The 27,893-nt window shown below is 41.4% G+C and overlaps 1 protein-coding gene across 1 annotated transcript in view; it reads left to right on the top strand.

Moving 5' to 3' along the window:
- Positions 1-27,893, top strand: part of NDUFAF2 (NADH:ubiquinone oxidoreductase complex assembly factor 2) — a 52,618-nt gene extending 24,725 nt beyond the window's left edge. The window contains 4 exon segments of the mRNA XM_048503685.1: positions 5,726-5,815; positions 13,292-13,332; positions 27,551-27,580; positions 27,582-27,893. Of these exon segments, the coding sequence (XP_048359642.1) occupies positions 5,726-5,815; positions 13,292-13,332; positions 27,551-27,580; positions 27,582-27,815 (395 nt within the window). The 3' untranslated portion in view covers positions 27,816-27,893.

Below are 27,893 nucleotides of genomic sequence, written 5' to 3' on the forward strand. Positions count from 1 at the left end.
ATTGTTTTGCTTCCTGCTATTCTTCCTCCACAGTTTCCTTGGAAATTAGAATGGAGGCACTGGCGTAGGGGTTTACATGAGTGGATGCTTCCACTTGGATGGTGTATATGCTGCTGCCTTGATTTTTGGGATGGTAGCAGCACTTGAACCTGCTGCCCCTCAGGACTAGAGGTGGCTTTAAGTATGTAAGGAGGTTCTGGCTCTTATGCAGGCTGTATCCACACATTCCTGACAGTGAACCCTGCAGTTCTGTGCCTAAAGAAGCAGACAGCGACATGCTTGGCGTGTTGTGCAATTTGGGCAATTGCCTTCTGGGTTGCATCAGGGAAGAACTTTACAGGGAGCCATTTCCAGTTGGTGATATCAGTGCCGAAAAGCTATTTAAACTCATGCACAGCTGCTGCAGGAATGGTAATAACAAGCAAAAAGGGAAAACAACACTTTGCATATCTTGGATTTAATATCCTTCGAGAGAGACATTCTGCTCTAAAACCATATATTTTCCTTGACATAATATACCTTGTCTGCTGCACATTTTCTTTAAGCTATTTTAAGAAAGAGCAACTTGAATAGAGAACCACAATCTTCTAGAAGCACCCAAGAGAACAATGAACAGTTAGAACTATGAGCTAACAGTCACTTCTTTAGCTATTTAAATTAATTTTATATTTTCATATTCTCTCTCCCACCAACACTTAATTAAAAATAAGATTTATATCAAAGAGAAAGAGGCAGGGGCTCTTTTTTTTCTTCAGAAATGAACCTTTTCTTAGACTATTTTGACCCAATGTATTGTAATTTTTTTTAACCAGAGCTAATTTCTGGATTTTAATCATTGCAAGATGCTGTTGAATGAAAAATGACAGCAATAGATCCAGTGCATATCTTATTGGGAAAGCTTTTAAAAATAACAGAAGAGCTTTATTACTTCCTTCAAATGCTGAGCAAACTGCAAGGTACTATAATATTTGTTTTTTAAGTCATTTTCATTGGTTTTTTTCTTTAATTTAACTCTTTGAATACTGTGAAGAGAAATAACCCGTCCCAGGCTGATAAATGTGATATGTGCACTGGTCCTATTTTTGTGCACCTAAAATTCAAACACGAGAAAATTGCAGAAATTTACAATTCAATGTGTGGTTCATCAGGGAGGAATCTGCAGATTGTTTTGACACTCAGTTACAAATTCAGCATGAAGATGGACGTCTCATGAAATTTGCAGCTGCTGATTGAATTTATATTTCCATAAAGCCCATCAACAGTTACAGCCTGAAGGGAAGTGAGGGGGGGAGAAATGACAAAAATTGTGAGGCTAGCATTTTTCTTCAGACTTATAATGACAAATTACTTGTAATAAGGTCTTATACTGACCAAGATTAAACGAAAAATATAGGCAGCCAGAAGGGAATGGTTTCCCCCCCCACAGTCTTAATTGATTTGAACTAAAAATGTCTAAAGTTGATATCTAAATATATGTTTAGTCATCTGCAGAGTATGTGAAATGCAACCACAAATCAGAAACATTCTTTGCCCTGAAAAATAAGGCACTTGCAGGTAATTACAGAGGATTTATCATACAGGTAATCTTATTTTTGCAATAACCTCCTGTGTTGGAAGATAAATGTTATACTCACACAAATGTAGGTCATCTTCATTAGGTTGTGGGGACACCCCCCCCCCTATCTTCCTTCCACTCTGGAATTGTTTTGCTTCTCAGAACACCTAACAGCTATAAACTAAAAAAAAGAACTGCGTTGACTAGTGACTAGTGAAACTATTAAATTTAATTCACTAATTGAACAGATTTATTCTTGGGTTCAAATATTAAATGTGGTATGGTAATGTTGTTTTTCCATAGAGAGAAAGTGAAAAAAGTTAAATGCTTTATTAGATGTCAAGGTTTACGGCCATAATATTGTCGTTATTATCCTTGGGAGAATAAAACTCCCTTAATATTCAGGTTTCCCCAAACATACATATCTCAAGACTGCTGGAAAGTCAAACATTTTAGGGCTATAACAGTTTCATTTCATTGTTAAGGGAGTTGCATCTATATTTGTGCATCATAAGAAAAACACACTCATTAAGCTATACTCTCAGGACTTCCGTAAGACCATTGAAGTTTCTGTTCTACCCCGCCTTTGAAACATGGCAGTTCACTAAGATTCAGAAATCCTTCCTAAAAACAGATTTAGAGCATCCAGCTAAATACAGCATCGAATCCCAGTAAAATTCAGATTTCACCTATAGATCCTTGCCTCAAAATACCAGTCTTTGTCACCTGTTCAACTCTCACAGTTCAACTTTATCACAGCCAACAAACAGCTGCCCAGACAAGAAGTTTAGAGCCTCTGAAGGATGCAAAGGATAGGTTTGATATTCTCCATTTCTCAGGCAAGCCAGCTAGAATTCTTTGCTTTGTGGTCTATGCAAATATTGAATTAACAGGAGAGAGAACACTTAGCTTAGTAGGAATGCATATACCGTATATAAGTCGACCCGCATATAAGTCGAGGCACCTAATTTTACCACAAAAAACTGGGAAAACTTATTGACTCGCATATAAGTCGAGGGTGGGAAATGCAGCATCAATTGAGACATCAGTAGGTTAAATGTTTTTGAATATTTATTTCAAAGAAAAACAGTAAACTGGCTCTGTAAGTGGAAAAGAGGGTCAACAAGAACAATATGGTCTCAACAATAACTTTAAAAGTACAAAAACCTTAGCTCAATCAGCAACCAAGCAAAAACACAAGAGTTTAAATCCTTCAAAACTGGATTTCTCATCATCATCTGTATGTCCAAATGTAACCCAATTTAGATTTTAAGAGGGATATTATCAGAAATGAAAAATCTACTGTTAGCTTCCATTGTAAACAATGGGGGATGGGGCAGCCCCTTTGGGGGTCAATAACTTTGGATCCCCTGACCCAAACTTCACCAAACCTGGCTGGTATCATAAAGAGACTCTCCTGATGAGACCAGCCAGGTTTGGTGATGTTTGGTTCAGAGGGTCCAAAGTTATGGACCCTCAAAAGGGTAGCCCCATCTACTAATAGATCCCATTGAAAACAATGGGGAATGGGGGCACCTCCTTTGGGGGTCCATAACTTTGGACCCCCTGAACCAAACTTTACCAAACTTGGCTGGTATCATCAGGAGAGTCTTCTGAGGGTACCCTGAAATTTTGGTGCATCTAGCCGAGTGCAGGGAACCTTCTGACTCTCCAGACTGGTTTCCCATCAGTTTCCTACCAGCAGCATGGGCCAATAGGCCATGCTGACAGGCCGATGGAATTGTCTAGCACTAAAACTGCACCCCCGGTGTGGCCGCATCAGAAGTAAAAAACACACAAAATTTTAATGACCCGCATATAAGTCGAGGGGAGCTTTTTCAGCATTAAAAATGCGCTGAAAAATTCGACTTATACATGAGTATATACGGTAGTTTAAAAACATTTTATTACTTTACTTCATATATACATTGTCCACATTGGCTGTGGATTCTGAGCAGCTTTCATGGGTGGCAGTCTTGCATGAAGTGTAGGTATTCTGGTGGTTGAATGTAGATTCATGGTCCTACCGATACTTCCATCAAGCAGAGTTAGTGAAAAGTATCTCGGTTGCTTTTCTGCCTAGAACAGGGGTCTTCAACCTGCGGTTGTCCAGATGTTTATGGACTACAATTCCTATCAGCCCCTGCTGGCATGGCCAATTGGGGCTGATGGGAATTGTATTCCATGTACATCTGAAGTGCCAGAACTGTACACCTCTGTGCTTGAGCAAAATTCTGGGGATTCTGATCTGCATTAGTGATAAAAAATCCAGAGTCCCTCAGGGACACTGCTCCTTTTATAAGACATTCACCCCATCCCATCAGTGGTGGGATCCAAAAATTTTAATAACAGATTCTGATGGTGGTGGGATTCAAACAGTGGCGCCGCTGCACACACGCACCTCCAGTCCCTATTGGGCAGGGAGGTTGCTTTAGTAACCCCTTCTCAGCACTCAGAAAAAATTAGTAACCACTTCTAGAGAAGTGGTGAGAACTGGTTGGATCCCACCTCTGCATCCCATCCATTTAGATCTGGAGAGGAGTTGCCACTTAAGAGTACATTCCTTGAGAATCAAGCTCAGGAGGGGGTGTGTGATTCAAATTGGCCATGCTGGTAGGGGCTGATGGGAATTGTAGTCCATGAACATCTGGAGAACCACAGGTTGCAGACCCCTGGCCAAGAAGCTCCAGATTGATGATCCTCAACACTGTGTTGTCCTGGTGAAAAACTGAGGCTTATTCGCATGTTTACTAAACTGTTCAGAAATTACTTTCCTGTGTTTCTATCATACATTCCTTTACGGTGTTTGAATATCACAACTGTAGAGGTAGAGTTGATTGTGTGGAACATTTAACGGAATCCAACCACAAGGAAAAGTGCTTCTTGATTGGGAAAACTCATGTGATTAAACTGGCTGACGTCATGGCTACAGAGGTAAAATTTTAGGATATTTTGTAGCAGCGTGTAAAAATAGTTGGGGCAGTATGCTCAGAAATTTTGTGCTGTCAAAGGTTTTCATGGCCGGAATCAACTGGTTGTTGTGGGTTTTCCAGGCTGTGTGGCTGTGGTCTATTAGTTTTTGCTCCTAACATTTCGCCCACAACTATGGCTGACATCTTCAGATGTATGCCGCAGCGAGAAACTTACCAGCGCAAAAACTGCCAGACCACTGCCACACAGCCTGGAAACCCACAACAGCAAAACTACTTTTCCTATCAAATCTCAATTTAGTTTACTGTTTTAACAACTTGGAGTGTATAATTGATAATGGAGTTAAACTGGTTGTGGTGGTGGGTTTTTCGGGCTGCGTGGCCGTGGTCTGGTGGATCTTGTTCCTAACGTTTCGCCTGCATCTGTGGCTGGCATCTTCAGAGGGGTATCACACCTGATGGGCAAGCAAAAAATTACTGTTGGCAAGATGATGAATTTCAAAAAAGTAAAATTGATCAGATTGGTGATGGTGATTTTCATACTTACAATATTTGAATTCAATTAAAAATGGGCCTCATTCATACTGATAAGTATATAGCATCTACATGTCCTGTGCGCTCACAGTTAATATCTTGGTTTTTCATATGGGGGACACGGGGGAGTATTGATAGAGATCCCTTTCGTGTACCACTGCAGATTTTTTTTGTGTGTTTTTTAAATCTAAACTGTTGTTTTTGACATGGAAATTTAAAAACATTGGTTTGATTAGATCACAGAAAAAGTTAAATTTTATTTTGAATCAGTGATCATAATGTTACAATGTTTTCAGTTCTATATCCCAGGATGCCTGAGAGAAAGGTAGGCATATAAATAATTTAAAGAAGAATAAACATTATGGTGATAAAACTAGAATGTGGATATTTTCTGTAATGGCCCAGCAAAGAAGATGGTGTCCCCCAGTTCTATTCTACCAGAGGCACAAAATCTTATACACAGATCCTGTTAAGGGTAAATGCTTTTCTTACTGTGACCCAGATTTAAATGAAGGGATGTGCCACCACTGTATATAGTTTTGCTTTCTGTATAGTGATGGAAAGGACTGCAGAGTTGTTTATTACTAAGACTTTAATGTAGTCAAAGGTTTTCTACATAGCATCACTGAAGAACATGAACTTCTGTGTATTGCTAACCTCTGTGTATTGGAATCATTTTTACTCATCTGTCTTTCCTTTAAAATAGGACATATCGTTCAGGAAAGAAGATTTATGGAACCATTAGATATAAAGGAACATGAGTATGAAGCGGGGGATATGCCAACAGAATGGGAAGGTAATACAATCTTGGTTCTCTGGGGAAACATGAAATACACTGATTTATACTTTTACCAAATGTAATGTTGAATAGATACAGCAGGAAATAAAGGTCTAGCCTGCCATCAGATGTCTTCAGATGGTAGAAGTTTGTCCTCCTTTAAGATCAATTTTTCTGACTTATCTAGATGTTAACTTTCTTAAAAGCTTGCTTGCGTTGCTATTCCTTTCATCTGGCCAACACCCAAAAGTTTCTTGCAGCAACCTAAAACTTCCAATGTTTGCCATCAAGATTGTTTTCCAACCTAAGTTATCTGCTTTTGAATTTTTGAAGTATTGACTTTTATGGAGGAAAGCAGGCTTATTTTAAGACTGCATTTTCTTAATTTGGTTTTTATTTAATGGCGGTGCTAAATAAATGAGATACTAAATGGTGGTCTTTTTTAATGATCATTTTATTTACATTGTAAACCGCCTTGACTTCTGAAAGGTAAAAAGACAGTTAATAAATGTGTTAAATAAATGAATAAAAGTAAATTATTCAAGTACATCATTTCATTTTACAAGGTAAGAATTTTAAACAAAATTCATTACTTTCTTGATCACCTTTGAGAATTTTGGGGGTTAATGTTGATAAATTGTGACCATGAAAGCAACGGTACCAATGGAAGGGAGGGGCTGTGTGGAGCAGATGAAGATCTTGCATTTGGTCTCTAAGGTCTTCAGTCGATGGATCTCAGATATTACCTGAGATAATGAAGTGCTTCTACCAGTTAGAGGAGACAATAATGACCAATGTTGGTAGTGGACCAGTCATGGATCTGGGAGCAGCAGTGGCGTAGTGGCTAAGAGCAGTGGCAAAGAGCAGGTGCACTCTGATCTGGAGGAACCGGGTTTGATTCCCAGCTCTGCCGCTTGAGTTGTGGAGGCTTATCTGAGGAATTCAGATTAGCCTGTACACTCCCACACACGCCAGCTGGGTGACCTTGGGCTAGTCACAGCTTTTCAATCTCTCTCAGCCCCACCCACCTCACAGGGTGTTTGTTGTGAGGGGGGAAGGGCAAGGAGATTGTAAGCCCTTTTGAGCCTCCTACAGGAGAGAAAGGGGGGATATAAATCCAAACTCCTCCTCCTCCTCCTCCTCCTCTTCTTCTTCTTCTTCTTCTTCTTCATCTGATTAGAAAAACAAGGCAGTTTATCTGTTCTTAAAACTTTTTTTCTATGATTTCTCAAAGAGGGCGGATGCATTTGCAGATCTAGGCAGTTTATTTGGCTCTCCATCACAAAAACTAAACCATGTGCAGTAGCTCCCTTTTATTAGCTGCATTTGCATTTTTAACACAACACTTGCTCATGCTTATAATTACCATAACATTTTTTTCCCCTTTGTGATTATCACGGCATTGAATTGGAAGGGTTTGTGAAGAGCAGGGAAATAAAGAGCATTATGAATAGTCAATAGCAACTTTCTCTCTTTAAGCACAGTTCCTTTCAGGGAAGGGAAGAAAATGTTCAGACTCCTTTGTTTCGCCACCCATTATTTGGGTAGAGGAGGTGTGCAGTTTGTTCTTGTTTATGACAGATAGAGCAGTGAAAAATGTGGGTGCTTCAGTGCTGAGAACGACATTAACAGGATTCCCCCCCACCCTTTTTTAGTTAGCATTTGTACTGCTAAATGTTTAGTCCAATAAAAGTGATGATGGGGGAAATGAAGGCCATAATCTACTTTAAAAACAAACCAAAAAACCCCTAAGGGCATCTGTGTAACAAAGGACAAAAGGGCTTTGTTACCATCTATGTAGCAGTTCTTGATGTTCAGAGCATTTTACCTACTTACATTAAAAGCTCTTGCAGCAGTCCCAGGTTTTTGGTGATCTGTGACTGTTCCTAATCTTCTCATCTGTTTTGATCCTGTGGGATTTCATCTTGTTCTAGTTCTGTACAACATGAGCAAGAGTGGAGATCCAGCATTTCATCCTAAGAAGAGTTACACCTTACTCCGTTGAAGTCAGTGGGCTTAGAAGAATGTAACTTTGCTTAGGATAGTTTCAAAGGGTAGCCATTTTGGTCCGCTGTAGAATGGCTAGACACGAGTCCAGTAGCACCTTAGCAACCAACAAGATTTTCCGACTATAAGCTTCTGAGAGTCAATCTCCCTTTATCTGCTTAGGATGTACGACTGTTGCAGGGCGGATGCTGGCCTTGTAAATGGCTTATGGGCTTACGCTACAGCTGGTACACATTGCATTGGCTCACCGTACCATCAGGGTGACTTAACAGCAATTCCTACTGTATTCCCAAGTTTTTCCCCCATATCCTTTTTGATAAAATTTGGCATAGTGGTTCTGGCTATTAAAGCTGTGTGTAAAATATTATTAAATACTGTCTCCTCCCCTTAACTTCCATCATAACAGTTCATATGACCAAGAGCATCTGTTTTGGGACAGAAATTTTGCATGTGGGATGATCAGGAGTAAGGGATTAGTGCTAGTTGATATACATATAAACATATATTTAATTTGCTTTCAGAATATGTTGCCTGATGAGACCCTTGGAGTTATTTAATTGTGGTTTCTCCCCGTGCTCTGTTGGGAGATCTAGGTCATGTAACAAGCTACCTTTTTTTCTTTCTAATGCTCCCAACCTACCTGTGAGGGTAGTTGAAGCTAAAAATGTTTGACTTTTCCAGTTGTGTGACTTCTCTGTGCTTCAACTTCCCCTTTTGTAATTGCCCCTATAAAGATTCCCAAAATGATTTTCTCTTTACATACTTGAAGAAGAGTAATATGATTCACAAAACCCTTCAGTTCTATTGGTCTTTAAGGGGCCACTGGATTTTTGTTTTATTTGACTTCCCCAAGGTCTCTTCTTCTGACTGTCAAGCACACCAGCCAAAGTCAGGTCGGGAGACAGCAAGCGGGTGCCATAGCACAAGGTCCTGGCACGTAGGAGAGCTGTTGCTACCATACGGCAGCTCTTCCCTTGGCCTCCTTTAAGTCAGATGCTCACATGGATGCTGAAGATGCTGTGCACCTGGCTCATGCATTAGATGTTTTCTTGCAAGCATTCTCCATCATCGCTGAGGCCTGGCTGACACTGAGCTGTGTCTCCTCTCAGGCAAGTCAATGCACAGCCACCTCTTGCAGAGACGTATGGGGGGAAATGGCGCCTGGAGACAGCCATTCTCCAGGCGCCCCCCACTGCACCTGTGGGTGGAGCTCAGGGGACTCCCACCCCCTGATCCCCGCCCTTAGGCCTTGCCCCCCTCTCCCAGCTCCCAGCTGTCAGCCAGCAGTTCCTTCTGCCCTCCCGGATGATATGGGCGGGGCCGAGGGTGCCCAAAGACTACGAAGCTGCAGGACTTCCTGCTGCCTTGCCGTCTTCTTGATCACGTTGGGGGCTGATTTTGCACCCCCATGTGACCAGATTAGAGGTGTCCAGGGACAAAGGGTACCCCCCGTCCCTGGGCAGATACACCACTGACCTCTTGTACAGTTCATGGGGCTCAGGAGAAGAAGGGAGGAGAGCACTCCAGTGTCCGGTTCCCTGCATCTGGTAGTTTGCAGAGAAGCTGAGGGGCTTCTGTGCTTGGGCCTGGCTGTGACTCTGAGTCTGGTCCTGCATTGGCTGTCTCATCCTCCTCAGGTGCCTGCTGCTGGCTGCGGAAAGGGAGTGATGCCAGTGTCAAAACAGATTCTTGTACTGTGCCAAAACTGATTTCTCATCTGAGTAGTTCCCTGGGTCCCTCGGCATAGCTAAGCCCGACGGGGCTATGACACTGGCTTGCAATGCAGAGGAGTGGTTTCAACATTTCTCATTGTCCAGTCTCAACGCCACAGTGCGATTGGTTGAGAGATGCTTAGAGGGTTACATGAAAGAGTTCACCGTTGAGTATCAATACCATGCAGAGGTAACATCTTCACTCACTCTGCTAGGGTTCACTTTCAGGAAAGAAAGCAATTTGCTTTGCCAGGGGCATTATCTTATGGATGCAGACAACCGATAACCTTTCTACCATTTTAATTCAAAATGGCTGTCAACTGTACCTCATGATAGAATATGTCATTCACCTCCTCCGCACATGTCATTGGTCCCCATGAAAAGGTATCCGTCATTTTTCAGTGTCTGTGGAGATTTAGGAGGTTTCAGGCTTCGTGCTGCATTTTACTGCCTGCCTGTTCTAGACCCTTTTTCTTTTAATGGGTAACATTTAGTGATTAATGTGAGTTTTAATTTGCATGCTCACTTTTACGCTCATTACAATGCGTTATGTGCCAGTAGGAGTCTTAAAGTTCAATGAAAATCTCATGCATACTAATGAGAATGCAAATAAGTGCTGATGAAAGAATGCCAGGGTCTCAAGGTATGAAATGTCCAGTTTATCTTGCTAAATTCTACTCAGACAAATGTAGCGCTATCAAGAGCACAGGCTGCAGATAGTACCATACATTATTTCTATAATTAATGACGGCTATGTAATTAGACATTTTGAATTGCAGGCAGTCGTAGATTTCTCACAAGCTTTGAAAAGAAACTTGCAAAATTGGATTCCATCCATGTATACATAGATTTTCTTTGCCTTTGTACTGTGCCCAAACTGAAACTATTTTGGCTCAGGTTGCATGAAAGTGTTTATGCATTACTGCAGTGTAAAAGCAGTGTAAAGATTTTTCACTAAGCGAGCTGCAGTGAATGCATTTTCAAGTCCAAAGGACAAAGAATATTTTTTTACTAACGATTAGTAAGATTTTGACTGCTTCTGCTTCAACAGCCTGTTTTAAAAAATTAATCTTATTGGTTTCATTGCCATGATCACAGTACATACTGGAAGTGAGTGCTCATATAATCATACGGTGGAATGAATGCTAAGACATTGTTGAGAGGGAATTGAAGGATTTTATAGATTCACATGGCTTGTGTTTTTTGAACAAATTTTGAGGCAGAGACATTTGTGAGGGCGCTAGAATTAAACCTCCTATTCTTGTAAACATCTTTTTCCCACTCAGCTGAGGCATCTGCTAATGGAAAATAAATAATACTACAAATTCTAGTCATAAAGAGCCAACTCTACAAGGACTAGGAAAGTCAAAGTGATATTATGCTTATTATCGTTTATGGTAGCTCAAAGCTACATGTTTATGTATGTGTGAGAGACCAATAATGAATAATTCCTCACATTTATTCTTAAATTTTGTTTGCAAAGCCATTTTAGTTATGCATCACTGTTCGGTTTTTATAATCTAATGTTATGGTGCTAACATGCTACACATGCCATACCACACCTATCGTTTTGTGTTCTGTTCAGTTTAAGAAGAAGATAAATGAAGTCAGGAAGGGCAACAGCAGATGGTGGGAAAACTGCTTGTGGTAGTATGATAGTTGACAAGAATACTTGCCTAGATGAGAGAGACCCCATGTATTCCTTCTCACAACATTTGTCACTAGTACTTCTTGGCTGGTCTCACAGTGATCATAGTTATCACTGTTGCTACATCATTAGTAATAACTATAATCTGGCATAAGAGAAACAGTTACAGTGGAACCTCGGTTTTCATCACCCTCGCTTTTAGTTCGTTAGTCGATTGCCTGGGCGAAAAAGTGGATTCCTTTTTCGTCGATCACCTCAGTTTTCATTGATTTCCGTTGCCTGCTGTCATTCAAAACTGCGTCAGTAGAGGGCGACCCAGGACTGCAAGGTAGGTGGCCCTATGGTGCCTCGGTTTTCGTCGGTTTCAGTTTTTGCCTCCTCCTGCTGAACGGATTACCAACAAAAACCGAGGTTCCACTGTACATAACAATTACATGCCAAATCCCAGAGAAGGCAAAAAAGGCTTTTCAGCCTCTTGAACTTGGAAACCTCTCCACTATGGGGATTGGCTGCATCCCACAGTATGTAGGTGGTGGGCACCTCCATCCAATGGGCCGGGTGCCTAGCTGTGGTGCTGCAGCCTGCCACCCTCAAGGAGGCTTCTCGGCGACGTTGGGAGGCTTAAAAATGCCAAAAATCCTCCCCACCACCAGGGAAGCTTCTATTGGCCTTAATAGACTTACACCACCTTTTGATGTAAGTCTAAAGCATAGGTGTCAAACTCGCGGCCCTCCAGATGTTATGGACTACAGTTCCCATCATCCCCTGCCAGCATGATGCTGGCAGGGGGATGATGGGAACTGTAGTCCATAACATCTGGAGGGCCGTGAGTTTGACACCTGTGGTCTAAAGCCTTGTCTGCCAGTGTAGCAGGGCCAGTGGGTGAGAGGAACCTGACTAACGTCAACTCCTCCCCCAGCTCCTCCCCTGGACCACAGGGACACTGGTATGGTGTCCTGCGCTGTGGCCCACTGCTGGGGAAGGTTGCAGTGACTGCCCACCAACAGATTCACCCTTTTGCCAGGGCAAGTGCCCCCCAAAGGGCAAATCCCACCAGGGTCTTGTGCGACGAGTGCATTTGCACAAATAGGGCTCAGATCTATTTTGGCTAGAGATGTGAAGGACCAGGGAAAAATCAGGGAACAGAACATATTTATGTGGCAACAGAATCTCTTTTGCTGCCAGTCAGAGGAGCCTCAGAGAGGTTTTGCTTTTTATTCTGACAGTACAAGCTCCACGGATGCATGCAAACCTCCCACTCACCCACACACATAGTTCTCTGAATACTTTCTTGAAAGTCAGAGATTAAGCCATAGACACGATCATCTCACGACACACTTGCACTTGAAGTGGTAAAATCATACTAATCATTTGTCAAGATGATAACAGATGACAGAGCTTTGTGAGCTCACCCAGGTGTAATTTGTGTCTGCTCCAAAGGATGGGGGCAGGGCTACAATTGTATGCCTCTTTGGCAGGGTCATGAGGTAGTGTTGATTTATGCTCTTATCCCATCCCCTTTATGTTCCCATACCTTTTTTGTGTTCCCGATTTTCTTCTGCCAGTAGATCCTTTTAGATATACATTTAGAGTTTTAATATGTTTTATCATTTAATTGTATTAAGATCAGGGGAAAAAAACTTTTTTGGGAAAAAAAAATAATAGTGGTGCATTGCCCTGGTACAAGGAGCCTTCCCCTGAAGACATGAACTGGTTTTCTGTACCAGGCACCTATGCTATTATGAGCAGAATGGATATACTGTAAAATCCATGTAAAATTGACCAGGGAGACAGGAAGAGCCAGTTACAAGGTGTCAGTAGGTGCTCACTGCCTGTTGTGGAAGCTTTTGTTGGTAGGGCATTTTGAAAACACTAGTTTTGCTACCTCAAAAGCATGGTTTTCCTTCCTTCCTTCCTTCCTTCCTTCCTTCCTTCCTTCCTTCCTTCCTTCCTTCCTTCCTTCCTTCCTTCCTTCCTTCCTTCCCGCCTGCCTGCCTGCCTGCCTGCAAGTCTTTCCTGAGCCTATTTACGGCATCCATTCCTTGATCTAACTGGTGTCCTATAGAAACATGATGATCATAATTATGTGGTTGCGCTCTATCTAAAATACTATAATATCATTTGCAGCTTGGATTAGAAAGAAGAGGAAGGATCCACCTACATTTGAGGTAAGAGACTAAATACATTTTGTATCAACTACAATTGGTTTTCATTTGACTCAGGAATTCAATCAGAAAATGGTCTTGGGCAGGTTTTATAATTCTGGCTTTTCATTTGACTAAGAAATTCAATCAGAAAATGGTCTTGGACAAATTTTATAATCAGTTACTTTAATTTATGGGTAAAAGTAGGAATTGTACTATTGGGTAGTGCCTGATGAGCAAATTTAGTTAAACTTAAATCACCCAATGTAATAGAAGAAATGATGAATTCCTTGATATTAAAAACTATTAAAAGAGGAACAGATATTCCTGAAATGGGTACAATAAATATTCTGGAACTAAAGATGCAATGCCCTCCACCCCCGGAAGATGACATTAAGTTGCAATCTTCCAAACCAGTTGCCAGCATATCTACCAGGGCAGCAAAACAAATTAGATTAATATTTCACAGAGCTATTGAAATGGCACTTTCATATCATTAACATGCTCTCTGCAAATGTGTACTCAAAGAAATAAAGCTGAAATAAGTGCATCAAGATAACAGCTTTAATGGGATATTGGGAGGGGAAGCACCACAGAATTGGTATGATCAAATCTAGCTAAAACTGTATTTAGATATAGGACAAATACAAAGTGTGAGTAGGTGAAAAGTTTCTGGGACAAGCAGAGGTGCAGGAACACCAAGGCTTTTCCCTGTCTCCCCCTTCCTTCCTTCCTTCCTTCCTTCCTTCCTTCCTTCCTTCCTTCCTTCCTTCCTTCCTTCCTTCCTTCCTTCCTTCCTTCCTTCCTTCCTTCCTTCCTTCCTTCCTTCCTTCCTTCCTTCCTTCCCCGTCTCTCCCTCCCTCCATGCACAACTGTTTTTGCTGTGGTTTTTCTTGGAGTAAATAAGAAGATGCTTGGGCTACTGGAACTATCCTAACCCCCCATCCCCCCACCCCCGGACCACGAGATGAGAGTCCTAGGATTCTGGCCACAGTCTTTGAGACATTAACCAAACCTTCTCCCCTTGACTGTTGTGGGTTCCCCAAGCTGTGTGACTGGGGTCTAGTTCCATTTTCTGTAGGTGAGGTGTCTATTTTGGCCCACTCTTGGCTTCTCACAGCGAGATGGCCGCCCAGCCTGGAAAACCCACAACAGCTAGTTGATTCTGCCTGTGTGGAAGCATTCTGCAATACATTTCTGTTGCTCTTTAAAGCTGGGAGAGGCAGCGTGGGATAGCCATGTACTGTTTCCCTCCATACTGGTGAAAATAGAACAGGCCTTCTCTTGCAGAGATACATTTGTAGAGTTTGAAAAGGTAGCCAGGACAGCCTCAGAGCCATACAGAGGGCTGCCAATAATGTCCGCACTTGTGGGGCAGGGTTCAAAATGGACTATGGACATTTAAAATTTTTATTTATTAATATATTTATGTCCAATTTTTCATTATGCTATAAATAATGGACACTGTGCTATGTAATACAGCACAGAAACCTTGTCCCTATTTTATGCTGTGCTTGTTTAATAATGTTTTTCATAAGCTTGCCCCTTTTGTTTTCTTCATAGTCTTATCAGGATGCTTCTTTTCTGTGCTGGTACATCTCTAGCGTGAGCTTCGGAAGTGGGTTTGAACCATGGGTTCAATAGAGGGGCACCTCCTATCTTGTCAGCTTTTAGTTGGAGTGCTAAAAATGGGAGAGGATATTTATTTATTTGTTCAATTTTTATCCCTCCAATCCCCTGAAGGGCTCAAGGCGGTCTACAAAATAATTAAAACATAATACAATAGTTTAAAAACAGTACAAAAATATATAAATATTAAAACTAGTTTAAACAAGATGGCAATTTTTTTTCAAAAGAATGTGTGTTGCACCCAGCCAAAGGCCAGAGGATTATTTTTAGAAGAGGGATGCCCATCTGGCTTGACAGAAAAGGCCTGGTGGAACAGCTCTTTCTTGCAGGCCCTGTGGAACTGAGATAAGCTCTGCAGGGCCTGGATGTCATTGGGGAGTGCATTCCATCAGGCCAGAGCCATAAAAGCTCTGCCCCATATCGATGCCAGCTGAACATCCTTGGGGCCCAGTACCACTAGCAAATTCTACTCCACAGACCGGAGGGGTCTTTGCAAGCAATAAGAGGTGGTCTCACAGATATGCAGGTTCTGTCATGATATTAAAAAGAAAGGTTCACAAAAAGGTCGTTTTCTAGTCAGCAGAGGTTTGCCCAACTCAAAGGCCGGAGACAGTCAGTCGAGGGACAAGAAGTAACAACAGTTGACCTTTAACATGATTGGTGAGTTCAACTGTGACTCTAGACCAATGAGAGGCTGTTGGCTGGGCGGGGAAAAGTGTCCTTGTTGGATGTATAATAAACATTGCATTGTATATGCTAAGTTCAGTGAGTCTGAGTTGAGTCTAAGTTCTGTATGTGTTCAAATTTGTTCTTGCTGAAGAGTTCTGAGTAGACTTATAGTCTTGTATAGAATAGACTTGTATAACCTTGCAACTGCAAAAGTAAAACCTTCCTACGGAAAGAACATCTTGCGTGGAGAGTATCCTTTTCCAGTGTGGTAGGAGGCTGCATTGAGTGCAAGAAGACTACTAGACCTTCTCATCTTACCAGAGTAGCTCCACTTTAAACTCTGCTGATAGGTCCAAGACTATCAATGGCCTTAAAGGTGAACACCACGACTTTGAAGACGACCCGGTGTTTGATAGGCAGCCAATGGAGGTCTTTTAGGACAGGAGTTATATGGTCCCGGCTAGAAGCTCCCACTAGGAGCCTAGCAGCTGCATGCTGTGCGAGGTTCAGCGTCCAGATCAAACTCAAAGGTTGGCCAAAGTAGGACAGATTACAGTAGTCAAATCTAGAGGTGACTGTTGCATGGATTTCCATGGCTAAATTGGCCTGAGAGTGGTAGGGAGCCAGCAACCATGTCTGGCATAGATGGAAGAAGGGCGTCTGGGCTGTCTTTGTGACTTGGTCTTCCATCGAAGGCATAACTTCTGGTTTTTCTTCAAGATTCCCTCTTTACATACGCATACACATACACGCCTTTTGAAGCTGATGTTCAAATTTCAGATATTCAGAACTTGTTATTTCTTACTGCTTTTTCCATGAGGTAGCCCTTCACAAATTTCAACAGTTACCAGTCTTCTCCAGTCTGTATTAATATTAAATATTTTCAGTTCCCTTTGATGTATCAGTCTGTCAGCCTTATTACCCTTTACATGCAAATATATTGAATAAAGAGGGGGGGGGTCTCTTTAGGAGGTAACTCTTTGGAGTGGGGAAAAAGGGTATATATGGTTTCTTTCCCTGCATCATTTCTCCCAGTATGATGTAGTGGTTATGAGTGGTGAACTCTAATCTGGAAAACCGAGTTTGATTTCCCACCCCTCCACATGAGTGGCGGACTCTAATTTGGTGAACCAGGTTTGTTGCTCCACTCCTACACATGCAGTCTGCTTTGTGACCTTGGGCTAGTCACAGTTCTCTCAGAACTCTCTCAGCCCCATCTACCTCACAAGGCAGAGGAACGAAGGAGTCTGTAAGCCACTTTGAGACTCCTTACGGTTGAGAAAAGCAAGGCATGAATCCAAACTCTTCTTCTCACCTGCTGCTTTCTTCTTTTTGGTTGCAGCTTCCATTTATTCTTGTCAAGCATATGTTTGATTGCTGTGGAATGGAATCAGTTTGGGGTACAGTTTGGAGTGGTGAACCCTTGAGTAAGACTCCCCCACCCCCAACACACACTTCTATTTCTCTTCTCCAATTTACCCCTGTCCACTATAGCTTTTCTCTTTATAAAGCTAAAGGGTATGTGGATTGTTGTTGCCTTAGACCTTGTGTTTCTACCTGTAGTGAGCCAAATGTCATCTAGCAAGTTATGCCCTACTGATGTGTGTGTGTGAATGTGTTTTTAAGGTTAGAGACAGAGTTTAATTTTTTTCAAAGTTGCATTTTAATGTGAAATGGAATACAATTGTGTGTTCCTTTACCTATTGTAGAAGGCTGAAAATGGCTTCGAATAGAAAGTATGGTAAATAACTCACTTTTCATTTCTAATGCATTGTGTGTTTGCTCTTCAGTAATAAAAACTAAATGGCTTCTGAATTGCACAGTTGGATACAAGGTGAAATGTTAAGGAGAAGAAACTTTTTTTGTGACAGCTCCTGTCTCCTTTCAAACTATTTCTAGCATTTCCATAATTATCTGTTTTGACAGCCTCCTTGTCAAGGGAGGAGAATGTACTTCAGTAAGTAGTAATAAGCATAAAGTTTCAGTTATTTTTCCCTCAAGAAGAGAATAATTATGTTGAAAATTACATTATGTTTAGTTACTTCAGTGCAGAGCAGCATTTTGTATCTGATCGTAAGATGGTTATTTATTTCAGAAGTGGCATAATGGAAACTAACTTCAGTTGTGAGAGTTCATTTTCATATAACTCCAATCCCCTGTCACCAAAATGAGGTGTAATTTAACTGACACTTAGAGCCCACATTTGATTTTTTGTTGCTGTTGCCAGGCTGCTTTTTGAATTCAAACAACTTTAAGATCAAGCTGCAGTACTGCAGCTTGATTAGATGGTTTAAGTAGGTGTGCAGTTGATTAAGTGGTTGATTAAGTGGTTCGATTAATACGATAGGCTTGCCCCTGCACAGAACCCATGTGGTAACACAACATGGCACAGGTATCACAACGATTTAGCCATTTATATCCTGCTTTTCTCCAGAGTGGCACAGACATTGTTCTTCCCTCCATTTCATCCCCACAACATAGGTCATGGTGAGAGAGCCAGCCCCAATTTTATCTAGTGAGCTTCCATCGCATCATGGGGATTTGGAGCAGATCTTAAGCTCTTCCAGATCCTTATATGCATTTTAACCACAACATCATGCTGTCTTTCCCAACAATGTTTTGAATGTTTTACAACGTTCCTGCTGATTTATCAGGTTCTATAGTTTAAAAGTAACAGCTTTAGATTGCAAACATCAGCTCAAAAGAAAAATTCTCTCTTTTTGATCTTGCATGAGAAATGGAATATACTGCAAAGTATACTTGCATCTGCTAAAGACCAAGTATGCTTTATTTCCTTCAGGATTATTTTAATGCATATGCAAACTACATATGATTGACCAAGATTTTTTTAACTGGCTGACTGCCGTGTCCCCTCCTCTCAAGCCTCCTGATCAGAGGCGTAGCAAGGGGGGAAAGCCCCTGGTGCACTGGTACGTCCTTTACACCCATCCCGCCCCCAGAATGCCCCCACCACGCCCCCACCGGGGCACACCCTGGTGTATCACGCACCCCCCCCCGTCCCCTTGGAGCTACGCCTCTGCTCCTGATCCAGTCAAAGGAACAAAACCTTTAAAAAACATTAGTTACAATTCCATCATCTCATTTTGTGAAGGATACTTTTTATTCTTATTTTTAAAAGTCAGTGTTATTTTTAGTACAAACCAAATTAGATGGTCAAAGCATAGGATGGCTAGGTAGACGGTGAAATTTTTGAAAAGCACCTGACTAAAATTAAAAAGTTAAAACCGTTTTCACATTAAATGAGGCTTGACATGCTGTTTACAAATAAAATGGGAAGACTTCTAGAAATGTCAGATGGCAGTAAAAAATAAATGGTAAAATTGCTAAAGAGAATGTTGCCCAATCAGACAGGGTACAAAAGTTAACTGGAATGTTTCCAAACTCCTGTTCAAGCCATTTCAAAATGGCATTAGCTGCATGTTCCCACAGAACAAAGGAGCTAGCAGGCAACAAAAGCTCTGCTTAATGTTTGTGTGAACCAAACAGCACAAAGCCAATAAAAGTCCACTCAAAACAGCTTAGCCATACATTTCAGTCTTCCGAGGGTTTGAACACTAGTAAATGTGGAGTGGCTGACCAGCCAGTCCCTTAGCTGATGAAGAAAGGGTTAATGATTTGTCAGCCGCAAGCATGGTCTTAAATTGGGTTTTTATGCTTGTGGAAATGTAAGGCAAGAATTACTTCACATGTAGAAGCCACATCCCTTATGAGCAGATTGAAATTTAAGCTTTTGTGTTGAGAGGCAGATTGAGGGTTAGATCCAGATTACATTTTCCATCAGCAGAAACTGATTGTTCTGGTCTCCTTACCACCACTTTAAGTCTCCATGAAATGCTGCTCTTGAAGGAATAGGGACCCCGAAGAATGACTGGGGGGATGTGTCTTCAGCAAGAAGGGGTAATTGGTGAAAACTGGATCCAACCCACAGAGAATGTTACAGCAAAGAGCAATTTCAGAAGGGAAGAGCCCTGGCTTTTCAAAACAAGATGGAACCAGTCTAGTTAACTGTGTGTGCGCGTACACACGTGTTATGGGAGGTGGCTTGCCATTGCCTGTGTGGAGAATTTTGAGAGCATTGTGGCTGGCCCAAGGACACCCAGCAAGCTTCATGTGGAGGAATGGAAACGCGAACTTGGTTCTTCAGATGAGAGTCTGATGTCTTAGCCATTACACCATGCTAGCTAACACTAATGCTAGTTAACTGGCCCTATTTTAAATTTCAGGTAACGTAAAGTCTTATTTTGTAACTGGAGGTGAGTGGTTAATAATGAATGCGAGTTGTTTTCTAGAGTTGGATTCTTCTGCAAAAAATGTCTAAGCTGCAAAAGTCACGAGGCTTTGCAGTCATTCTATAATGGGCTGCTCAGATTTGTTTTTAAGAACATCAAAGTAATAAGGTGCAGTCCACGTCTTAATTATTGTAATTGATTAAAGGTTGTTTCAATACAGCAGGATCTGAATTAATTAACTATGACATTAATTTGACAAATTTTATTTTGTTGGCAAGAGCAACTCAGGAAGCACATCTTGGCTGACAGCAGTTGGTTTTTGAAATCCCTGTTTTGTCTTTTTTATGTATTTTTCTTTTAAATATGCCCAGCTCTCTGAAATGGGCTGCTCTTTTGTTTATGCTTTAGACTGTCCTTCATCCATCCCTTTGGCTGTTTCTTTCTCCTTCACATGGTGATATTCATGTTTATCTGCTGAGGTTGCAGGAGCTGTCTTGACTTTGAACATTCAGAAAGTGACGGGGCCAGACCATTGCTCTTCCAAAGGCGCAGCAAAATGACCTTTAAGTCTTATTATTCCATTTTGAATATCTTACTTGTGGAGGCCAGAAAGCTTGACCAAGTTGGTCGAAGAGAGCGTGCCCACCGGTCTCAGCTTTTATCACATAACTCCAGTTTTAATTATCCCTCCTATGTTAACAGCATTGACACTGAGAAATTAATGCTAAACTCCATTAATGTTTTAAAATACTTTCAATGTGCCCTTCATAGTTCACCAAATATTAAAAGAAAATTGTCTCTATAAAGACGTGCTCATGCATTCTTAAGCGGTCATGGTTCAAGTGCACTGGTAACATCATGCTAGATACTAAAATTAAAATACTCCATACATTTTTAGCAGATTTTTGTAATTCAGAAAAGGGACATTGACGATTCTAGATCTTTTTTTAGCTATGAAGGGCTAATAATGGTCTGCAATTCATTCAGGCAAAGCAAAAAAGAGGGGAAACTGCATTGTAAATTGTGCATGTACATTAGAATAAAATGAGGCAGTTTCCTGAAAAATGTGGTTGCTGTTAAAGTATATGTAAGAGAAATATGTAAGAACACATTTTCAGTATTACACTGCAGTCATCTATATATTTATGTATAAGTGTTAGGATTCAGTGGAATTTGTGCACAAAAGAATATATGAAAGAGGCAATTATAAAATGCCTTCATTGTACAAAGCAACAGTCTGTCACTACTCAGCTTCCAGTTGAGGCTAACCATGTGCTATCCTTGCACGGACAAAAAAATAAATTCCAATATCCAGGTGTGCACCCAGATGTTCCCATCTGTCTTGTTAATTGTGTGTATCCAAAACATTCTTAATTTTTATTAGCAGACTGGAAATCCATTGTCAGAGCATAAAAAGAAAATGTCCCTGTATGTGCATGTGTGAAGTGCTGTCACGTCAAAGCCAGCACATGGTACCCTTGTAGGGTTTTCAAGGCAAGAGACTTACTGAGGTGGTTTGCCATTGCCTTCCTCTTCATAGTATTCCTTGGTGGTGTCCCATCCAAATACTAAACAGGGTTGGACCTGCTTAGCTTTGGAGATCTGATGAGATCAGGCTAGCCAGGGCCAGCCAGTTGAGGACAACGTCCTTGCTATGCCTAGTTATTTGTTGACTTTCTCTTTCCAACTCAAAATCTCCAAGCTGCTTTTAAAAGTCAGAGGGAGTTTAATAATTATTTTGGTATGATCTTCAGGAGCCTCTGTTGATAGGGAATTCAAGGGGAAAGTCTCAGGCACTTCTACAAATCTGGAGGGCTTGCCCATGAATCATGGCCAATATTGTAAACATATCTTAAAGTCAGGCTAAGTTTGTAAACACCAGGAAAATCAGATTCTGAATGGAAAGCTATTTGTTTCTACTCAGCACAGGCAAGTTTAAATGTAGCAGAGTATATCATGAAGCATGCTGAAGGTAGTTTCCTTTATTTTTCTTTGGAAGTCACAGAGAACCTATATATTACTACTGCATTGTTTTTCAATGTGGTTCAGATTATCATACTACTGGAGCAGCATATGAAACAACCAGGCCGATGTAGCTCATGTGGTACTCTATAACACATCAGTAGAACCACAGTGGTGAATTCCATACTGCAAAAATGAAACATCTTTAGGATGTTTTAAAAACCCATTTTGGGGAAGAAGTATGCATAGCTCTCTTTCCCAAAACGTCTTCAAAATGCTCTATTTCTCTCAACCCAGGTTTTTCAAAAATTGCTAAATTAGTAATCTTTTCCCCCCAGCACGGGTTGAAGATGTGTCCTGCATGCTGAGTGAACAAAAACAGACTTTATTTCTCCCTCCCAAAACTCTTACTTTCATTTTTGCCACTCATGTTCACCATTTTGTATGCTTCAGCAGAGATTTTCTGATGGTTCCCCACGGAGGTTTCCTCTACTTGCAGCTCATCTGTGTGTGATTTCCACATAAAAAGTAGATGCATAAAGTTTGTTTTGCCTAGCAATCTCACACACATGTTGTTTTTCCTTTTTTTTGTTTGGAGGGGTATGTCTTCAAAGCTACAGTGACACAAATACATGTATATTGTATCTTTTATAATAGTGTCACTGTAGCTTCACAGACATACCCCTCAAATACTTGCGTTCTCCACACAGTGGGAACACAAAATGGATCTTTTTAAAATGTCTGCAGGATGTGTTATTTCTGCTGTGCAGAAATCACCAGTCTGACTTTAGTCAGGTAACATACTCTGTACTGGACCTGAACAATCTAGTTGCACCAATAAATAGCAATTAAGTTTTCATCTTGCTTAAAGGACTCTCTGATTAATGTCCAAACTTGTTATGAATTATTCCCTCCTGTCCCATTTCCTGTGCGCATTTTGGCATGAGGAAGAATTGAACTGCTAACCACATTTTCCTCAATGGGTATAGTGACACCATGTGCACTGATGCCGTTAGGGCAGAGGTCTGCAATCTGTGGCTCTCCAGATGTTCATGGACTACAAATCCCATCAGCCCCTGCCAGCATGGCCAATTGGCCATGCTGGCAGGGGCTGGATGTTCTAAATCCCTACCAGCATGAACAATTGGCTGGAAAAATGAACACTGCTGAACCACCTAATTAGGGTATTATCATACTGCTCTAAGTCAAGGTCATGAGCCCAGGGGCTGGGAAGCTGTTGATAGCAGCAGGGTTGGCTGATACAAACATGCTTATATGTGTTGTGGAAAGCTCACGCAAGCTACATTTTCCAATATGCTTCTGTGGAATATTTTTTCTTCCTGTGAAAGTAAGCAAACAAAATACACTTTCAAGATGAAACCTCATCCAAGGGCTTCTTTGTGCAGCATGTGTTCCTCCTCCGTTAACTCTGATCAATGTCATCTTCCCCTCAGGTTCCCCCTGGTGTCCAGACTTTAGAGGAGGGGCTTCTACTGCATCTCTCTGTATTCCTTATGGGCCTGACCTTTGCATGCCAGAAAAATTAGAAAGTTAATTGAAGTCAATTGAATTGTTTTCACCTTGCATTAGAGGCACAGTAGGTTTATTACATTGTGCTAATAGAGATTCATTACTCTGCAATCTCAATTTTGTTATGGGAATTTGGTTTCCTTTTTATGCTTACTTTTGGCAGATAGACACTTGATTATCCATGGTCAATGGTTAGTTTCCGTAAGTGTTATTTCCGTGGAAGATGTGTTGTTTATAAGATACTGTCATTCCCACAACGCCCTCCCCCCCCATGTGACTGGGGTAAACAATTGCAGTAGATATTGTGCTTCATGTATATTAATTTTGAGTAATTTCAGAATGATGTTGCTATCGGGAGACTTTACTAGTTGAAGATTTCAGCCCACTGAGCTTAGAAAAATAGCATAGTCACTAATACCTCTAACTTTCAGTCATGCCTCACATGGGACCCCAGGGTATTTGAAGCAGTGTCTTCTCCCATATAAGCCTCCAGGTCAGCCAGAGACTGAGTTGTGTGCTCCCGTGCTGGCAGGTGGAGTGAGCATGAGAGATGGAACCTTTGTAGTTGAGTAGTTTTGATTATTTTTTAGAAGAAGAAGATTGGATGCATACCCCTTTTCTCTCCTGTAAGGAGACTCAGGGTGGCTTAAAAACTCCTTTTCCCTTCCTCTCCCCATAACACACACCTCGTGAGGTTGGTGGGGCTGAGAGATTTCAGAGAGAACTGTGACTAGCCAAAGGTCACCCAGAAGGAATGTAGGAGTGGAGAAACAAATTTGCTTCCCAGATAAGAGTCCGCCATTATGTGGAAGAGCGGGGAATCAAACCCAGTTCTCCAGATTCTGTTCTTAATCACTGCACCACATTAGCTCTTTATTTATTTTTATTTATTTACATTGTTTATAGTTTGCCTGCCCCATTGGGACTCAAGGTAGATTCCACAGAGTGGGTTATTACAATCAACAGGATGGAATATTTAGAACCAATCAGAAATCTAAAAACAGAACTGAAATAAAACATGAGCATTAATATGACACATTAAATGATGCAAAAATTACATAGTAGCATCCTAGTTTCAGCAAGCTGAACAGAGCAGTGTAGACCATGGTCCCCAGTAATGCAGCCAAGTAACATTTAGCACAGTGCAACTCTTTTGCCTGTGTAGAAAATCTCTGTTGAATAATTCAGTTTTGCATAGTTTGTGGAAACTCGGGAGAGTGGGAGCTCTTTCCCTTCACTGGCTCATGCCACACCAAATCTGCTGAGCATTAAGTGCTAGATAAAGAATGTTTTTCTAGTCTTCATATTATAAGAAAATACTTTAAAATGATACTTTCATTTTAAAAGCTATCTTGTTGAACAGGTCTTTATGTTATGAGGATTTGGAAAGTTTTCAGGATCATAAAAAAAACCCTGACTATAGACATATACATTTTCAAGAATTTGCTTTGTTTAAATATGAGCAACTTTAGCCACAATTTATATGCTTAACTAGCAGGGCCCGGCCACGCATTGCTGTGGCTTATTGTGGTGAAATGGGAAAGGAACAGTAGCAGCAAATCAATTGCAGAGGCCAGCAGTACGTGCTCATAGAAACATGCAGGCTGATACTGCGCGATGTCATTGATGTGTGTGACCGCATCCTCCCTCACGTCTCTTCCCTTGCATGGCACCCCTCCCCCTACCTCCCTCCCCTTTCCCTTTGCTAGAGTGGGTGGATGATATCCAGATGCTGTGCCCCCTCCCTCCCCTCCTTTGCATGCCACCCCTCACTCTCTCCCCTCCCTAACTTCTGTTCCCTTGCATACCTCCCCCTCCGTCCCTTCCTTTTCCCTCCAGTGAATGTGTATGAGAGTAGGTGTGTTGTGTGGTAGTAGTGGGTGAGGCACAGAGAGTGAAAGGTACCTGCGTGTGAGGGGGGAACCCCACCTGACATCTCACAGGGCAACGTATGTATGTGTTTCACGTCCACACGAGTTATTGCCTGCTCATATCTGGCCATCTGAGCAAACATTCTAAGGGCACGAACATTCTAAGGGTGACAGTTACACACAGCCAGTTTCATGGCCTGGTGCGCCAGGAAAAAGATGCTTTACCTGGCTCAGGTGTGTTGTCTGACAGCGGGAGGTATGTAAGAACACAGTCAGGGGAATGAGTAAGAGTCTGTGAAATGTTCAGAGCGTTTGGGCCAGCAGGTGCGGGGTTATTCTTGAAGCAACAAACGCATGGTTCCATTATATATAGATAGATGATAATGCATTATCAAAGAGTTCCGTGTTTTCAAAGTTTAGCTTAATTATCTAGACAGTGTTAACGGATAGCAGTATCTCAAACACAACTAAAATTCAAGGGACAATTGTCAATGCTGAAACATTTGCCTGAAGCAGACTTATGGAGTTTCATAGAATTAAAATATTTTCTATACTTTTGAGAAAATATTTGTATGGTTACAAATTGATATTTGTATGGTTAATTAAATCAACTGTTATTCTTATGCATTAACTCCTCCCCAATAATGGAATTAAACAGAGTTTTGGAAAATAATTTATGGACCTTCAATATATTGTGTAGGATTAATGAGCCTGCAATCCAGAAGCAGTACAAAATTCGTTGATGATACCTCCACAAATGGATTTTTATGCTAGGCCAAATATGGAGCAAGGCATTTAAAGATTTTAGTGTGATTGCAATGGGACTAACATTGGAGGAGGCCAAATTCCAGCCCCCTCCTTAAAAGTATGTGCCACAGCAGTGAGCTTAGTCTTCTTGAGAGGTGTGAGTTTACTTGAAAATACTTTACTACTATAACAGCACCATCACCAAGGGAAAGGAACAGTAAAAATGTGACCCTTATTATGGTATGACACTGTGAGAAGAAAAAGAAAACACGAGAAGGGCCAAGGGAAGTTTCTTCAACGCAAAGAATAAGGCCTTCTGCCTTGTTCCTCCTAAGAGAGACTAGCCTTTCAAATAAGAACAGGAATAAAGAACTGTTCTTTCTGCCTGGCAACATGAAGCAAGAATGCAGGCACAAACCCTTGCCTTTTCTTGCGGCAGGTCGAAATTGAAGCGACGCCTGGCTTCGTTTTTTGCTACCTGGAACATCAAGAGATTGAGTCGGAACAAACTTCGAGGATTCCCATTCTTTTTCTATAACCCATAAAAGAGCCGGCAAGGCTCCAAGACCCATCACAGAGCAAACTAAAGGAGATCTGAAAATAGGGATACCGCTCCATGGCTGAGCAAACATCCCAGGCTTTCAGAATGGGGTGAGCTAAACACAAGAATCTCTGGGTACCTGCATCACTGGCAATGCACAGGAGAATGTACACACACCCCCCTTTGGGAGGAGATGGGACTTTGAGAGTCTCCCCATACCTACTCTCAGCCATACCACAGTTTCCTGGTTTCGGCATTCAAGATCCAGGAACCATGTGGTCCCTGATGCTGGAAAAACCAGCATTTCATTTAAAATCTCGGCTCTGAAAACCCTGACTTGAATATGGGGTAAGTTTTGGAACACAAAGCTTTGGTACATTTGAAGGATCCCCACATCATCCGCTTTATCGGAATGGCTCGAAACAATGCCGGCACCATTAGGCCAGAGAAGGCTTTCACGGCTGGGGTTAAACACCTTCTGGTTGTGATGGGATTCTAATGTTCGGCGAGATGAATTCTACCAGGCAAGAACCCACAGCCCGGAAATACCACAACCACTTCATGCGCCGCCATGCTAATTTCACAAGGAAGAGCCAAGCCACACACAGGTATGAAAGGGGATTCTACACAGACAGGGAATTTGCCATGTATGCATAAAATACGTCTCACCACAATCAGACTGATGGTTAAGCATGCTCAAGTGTGTGAGTCAGTTAAATGGAAACAGAAGGGAGGAGCAGTAAAGCCTGCTCAAATCTTGAAAGCTTAAAAAATAGGGAAATGGAAATACCACTCAACAGACTATAGGCGTAGAATTTCCAGAAATTTTGAAGAAAAAAATGTAAATGTGGGGGAAAATACATGACTGACTTTCATATCAAATACCTTATCTTACAAAGCATTCATGCAGATCAAATGTTCATATGAAACCTGGAGCACCGTTATAAACTAGAAAGCACTCATTCTTTCTGTTTTATTTAGAATTATGTTTTCATTCCTTAGCAAATGCGACCATTCAAAGAACAATGACCCCATATTCACAGGAAATTCTTAACAATGAGAAATTTCGAGAAGGATAAAGAAAGGAAAGTGGAGGACCGCCATGAAAGAGACTGCGGAAACTCCTGCATTCCGAAGAGTACGAAGAGGGAGCTTGGCGGCAGAGTCAGCTCAGAACCGGAACAAAGAGCATCATTCTGCTCATCAGTAGCAGGAAGAAATGAACTCTCAGAGGATCCAGTCAGCACAGCAAATACTTTTCAGCCTGGTTCCTGGAAACCTGCACAGGATCAAGAACCTAAAAAATAAGGGTTTGGTTGTAAAAAGAAATTGTGTGAATCACTGAAACAACAACCCATTCAGTGAAATAAAATCTCTAAATATGGA

This window comes from Sphaerodactylus townsendi, linkage group LG07, assembly GCF_021028975.2.
Source record: "Sphaerodactylus townsendi isolate TG3544 linkage group LG07, MPM_Stown_v2.3, whole genome shotgun sequence".
Lineage (NCBI taxonomy): Eukaryota > Metazoa > Chordata > Lepidosauria > Squamata > Sphaerodactylidae > Sphaerodactylus > Sphaerodactylus townsendi.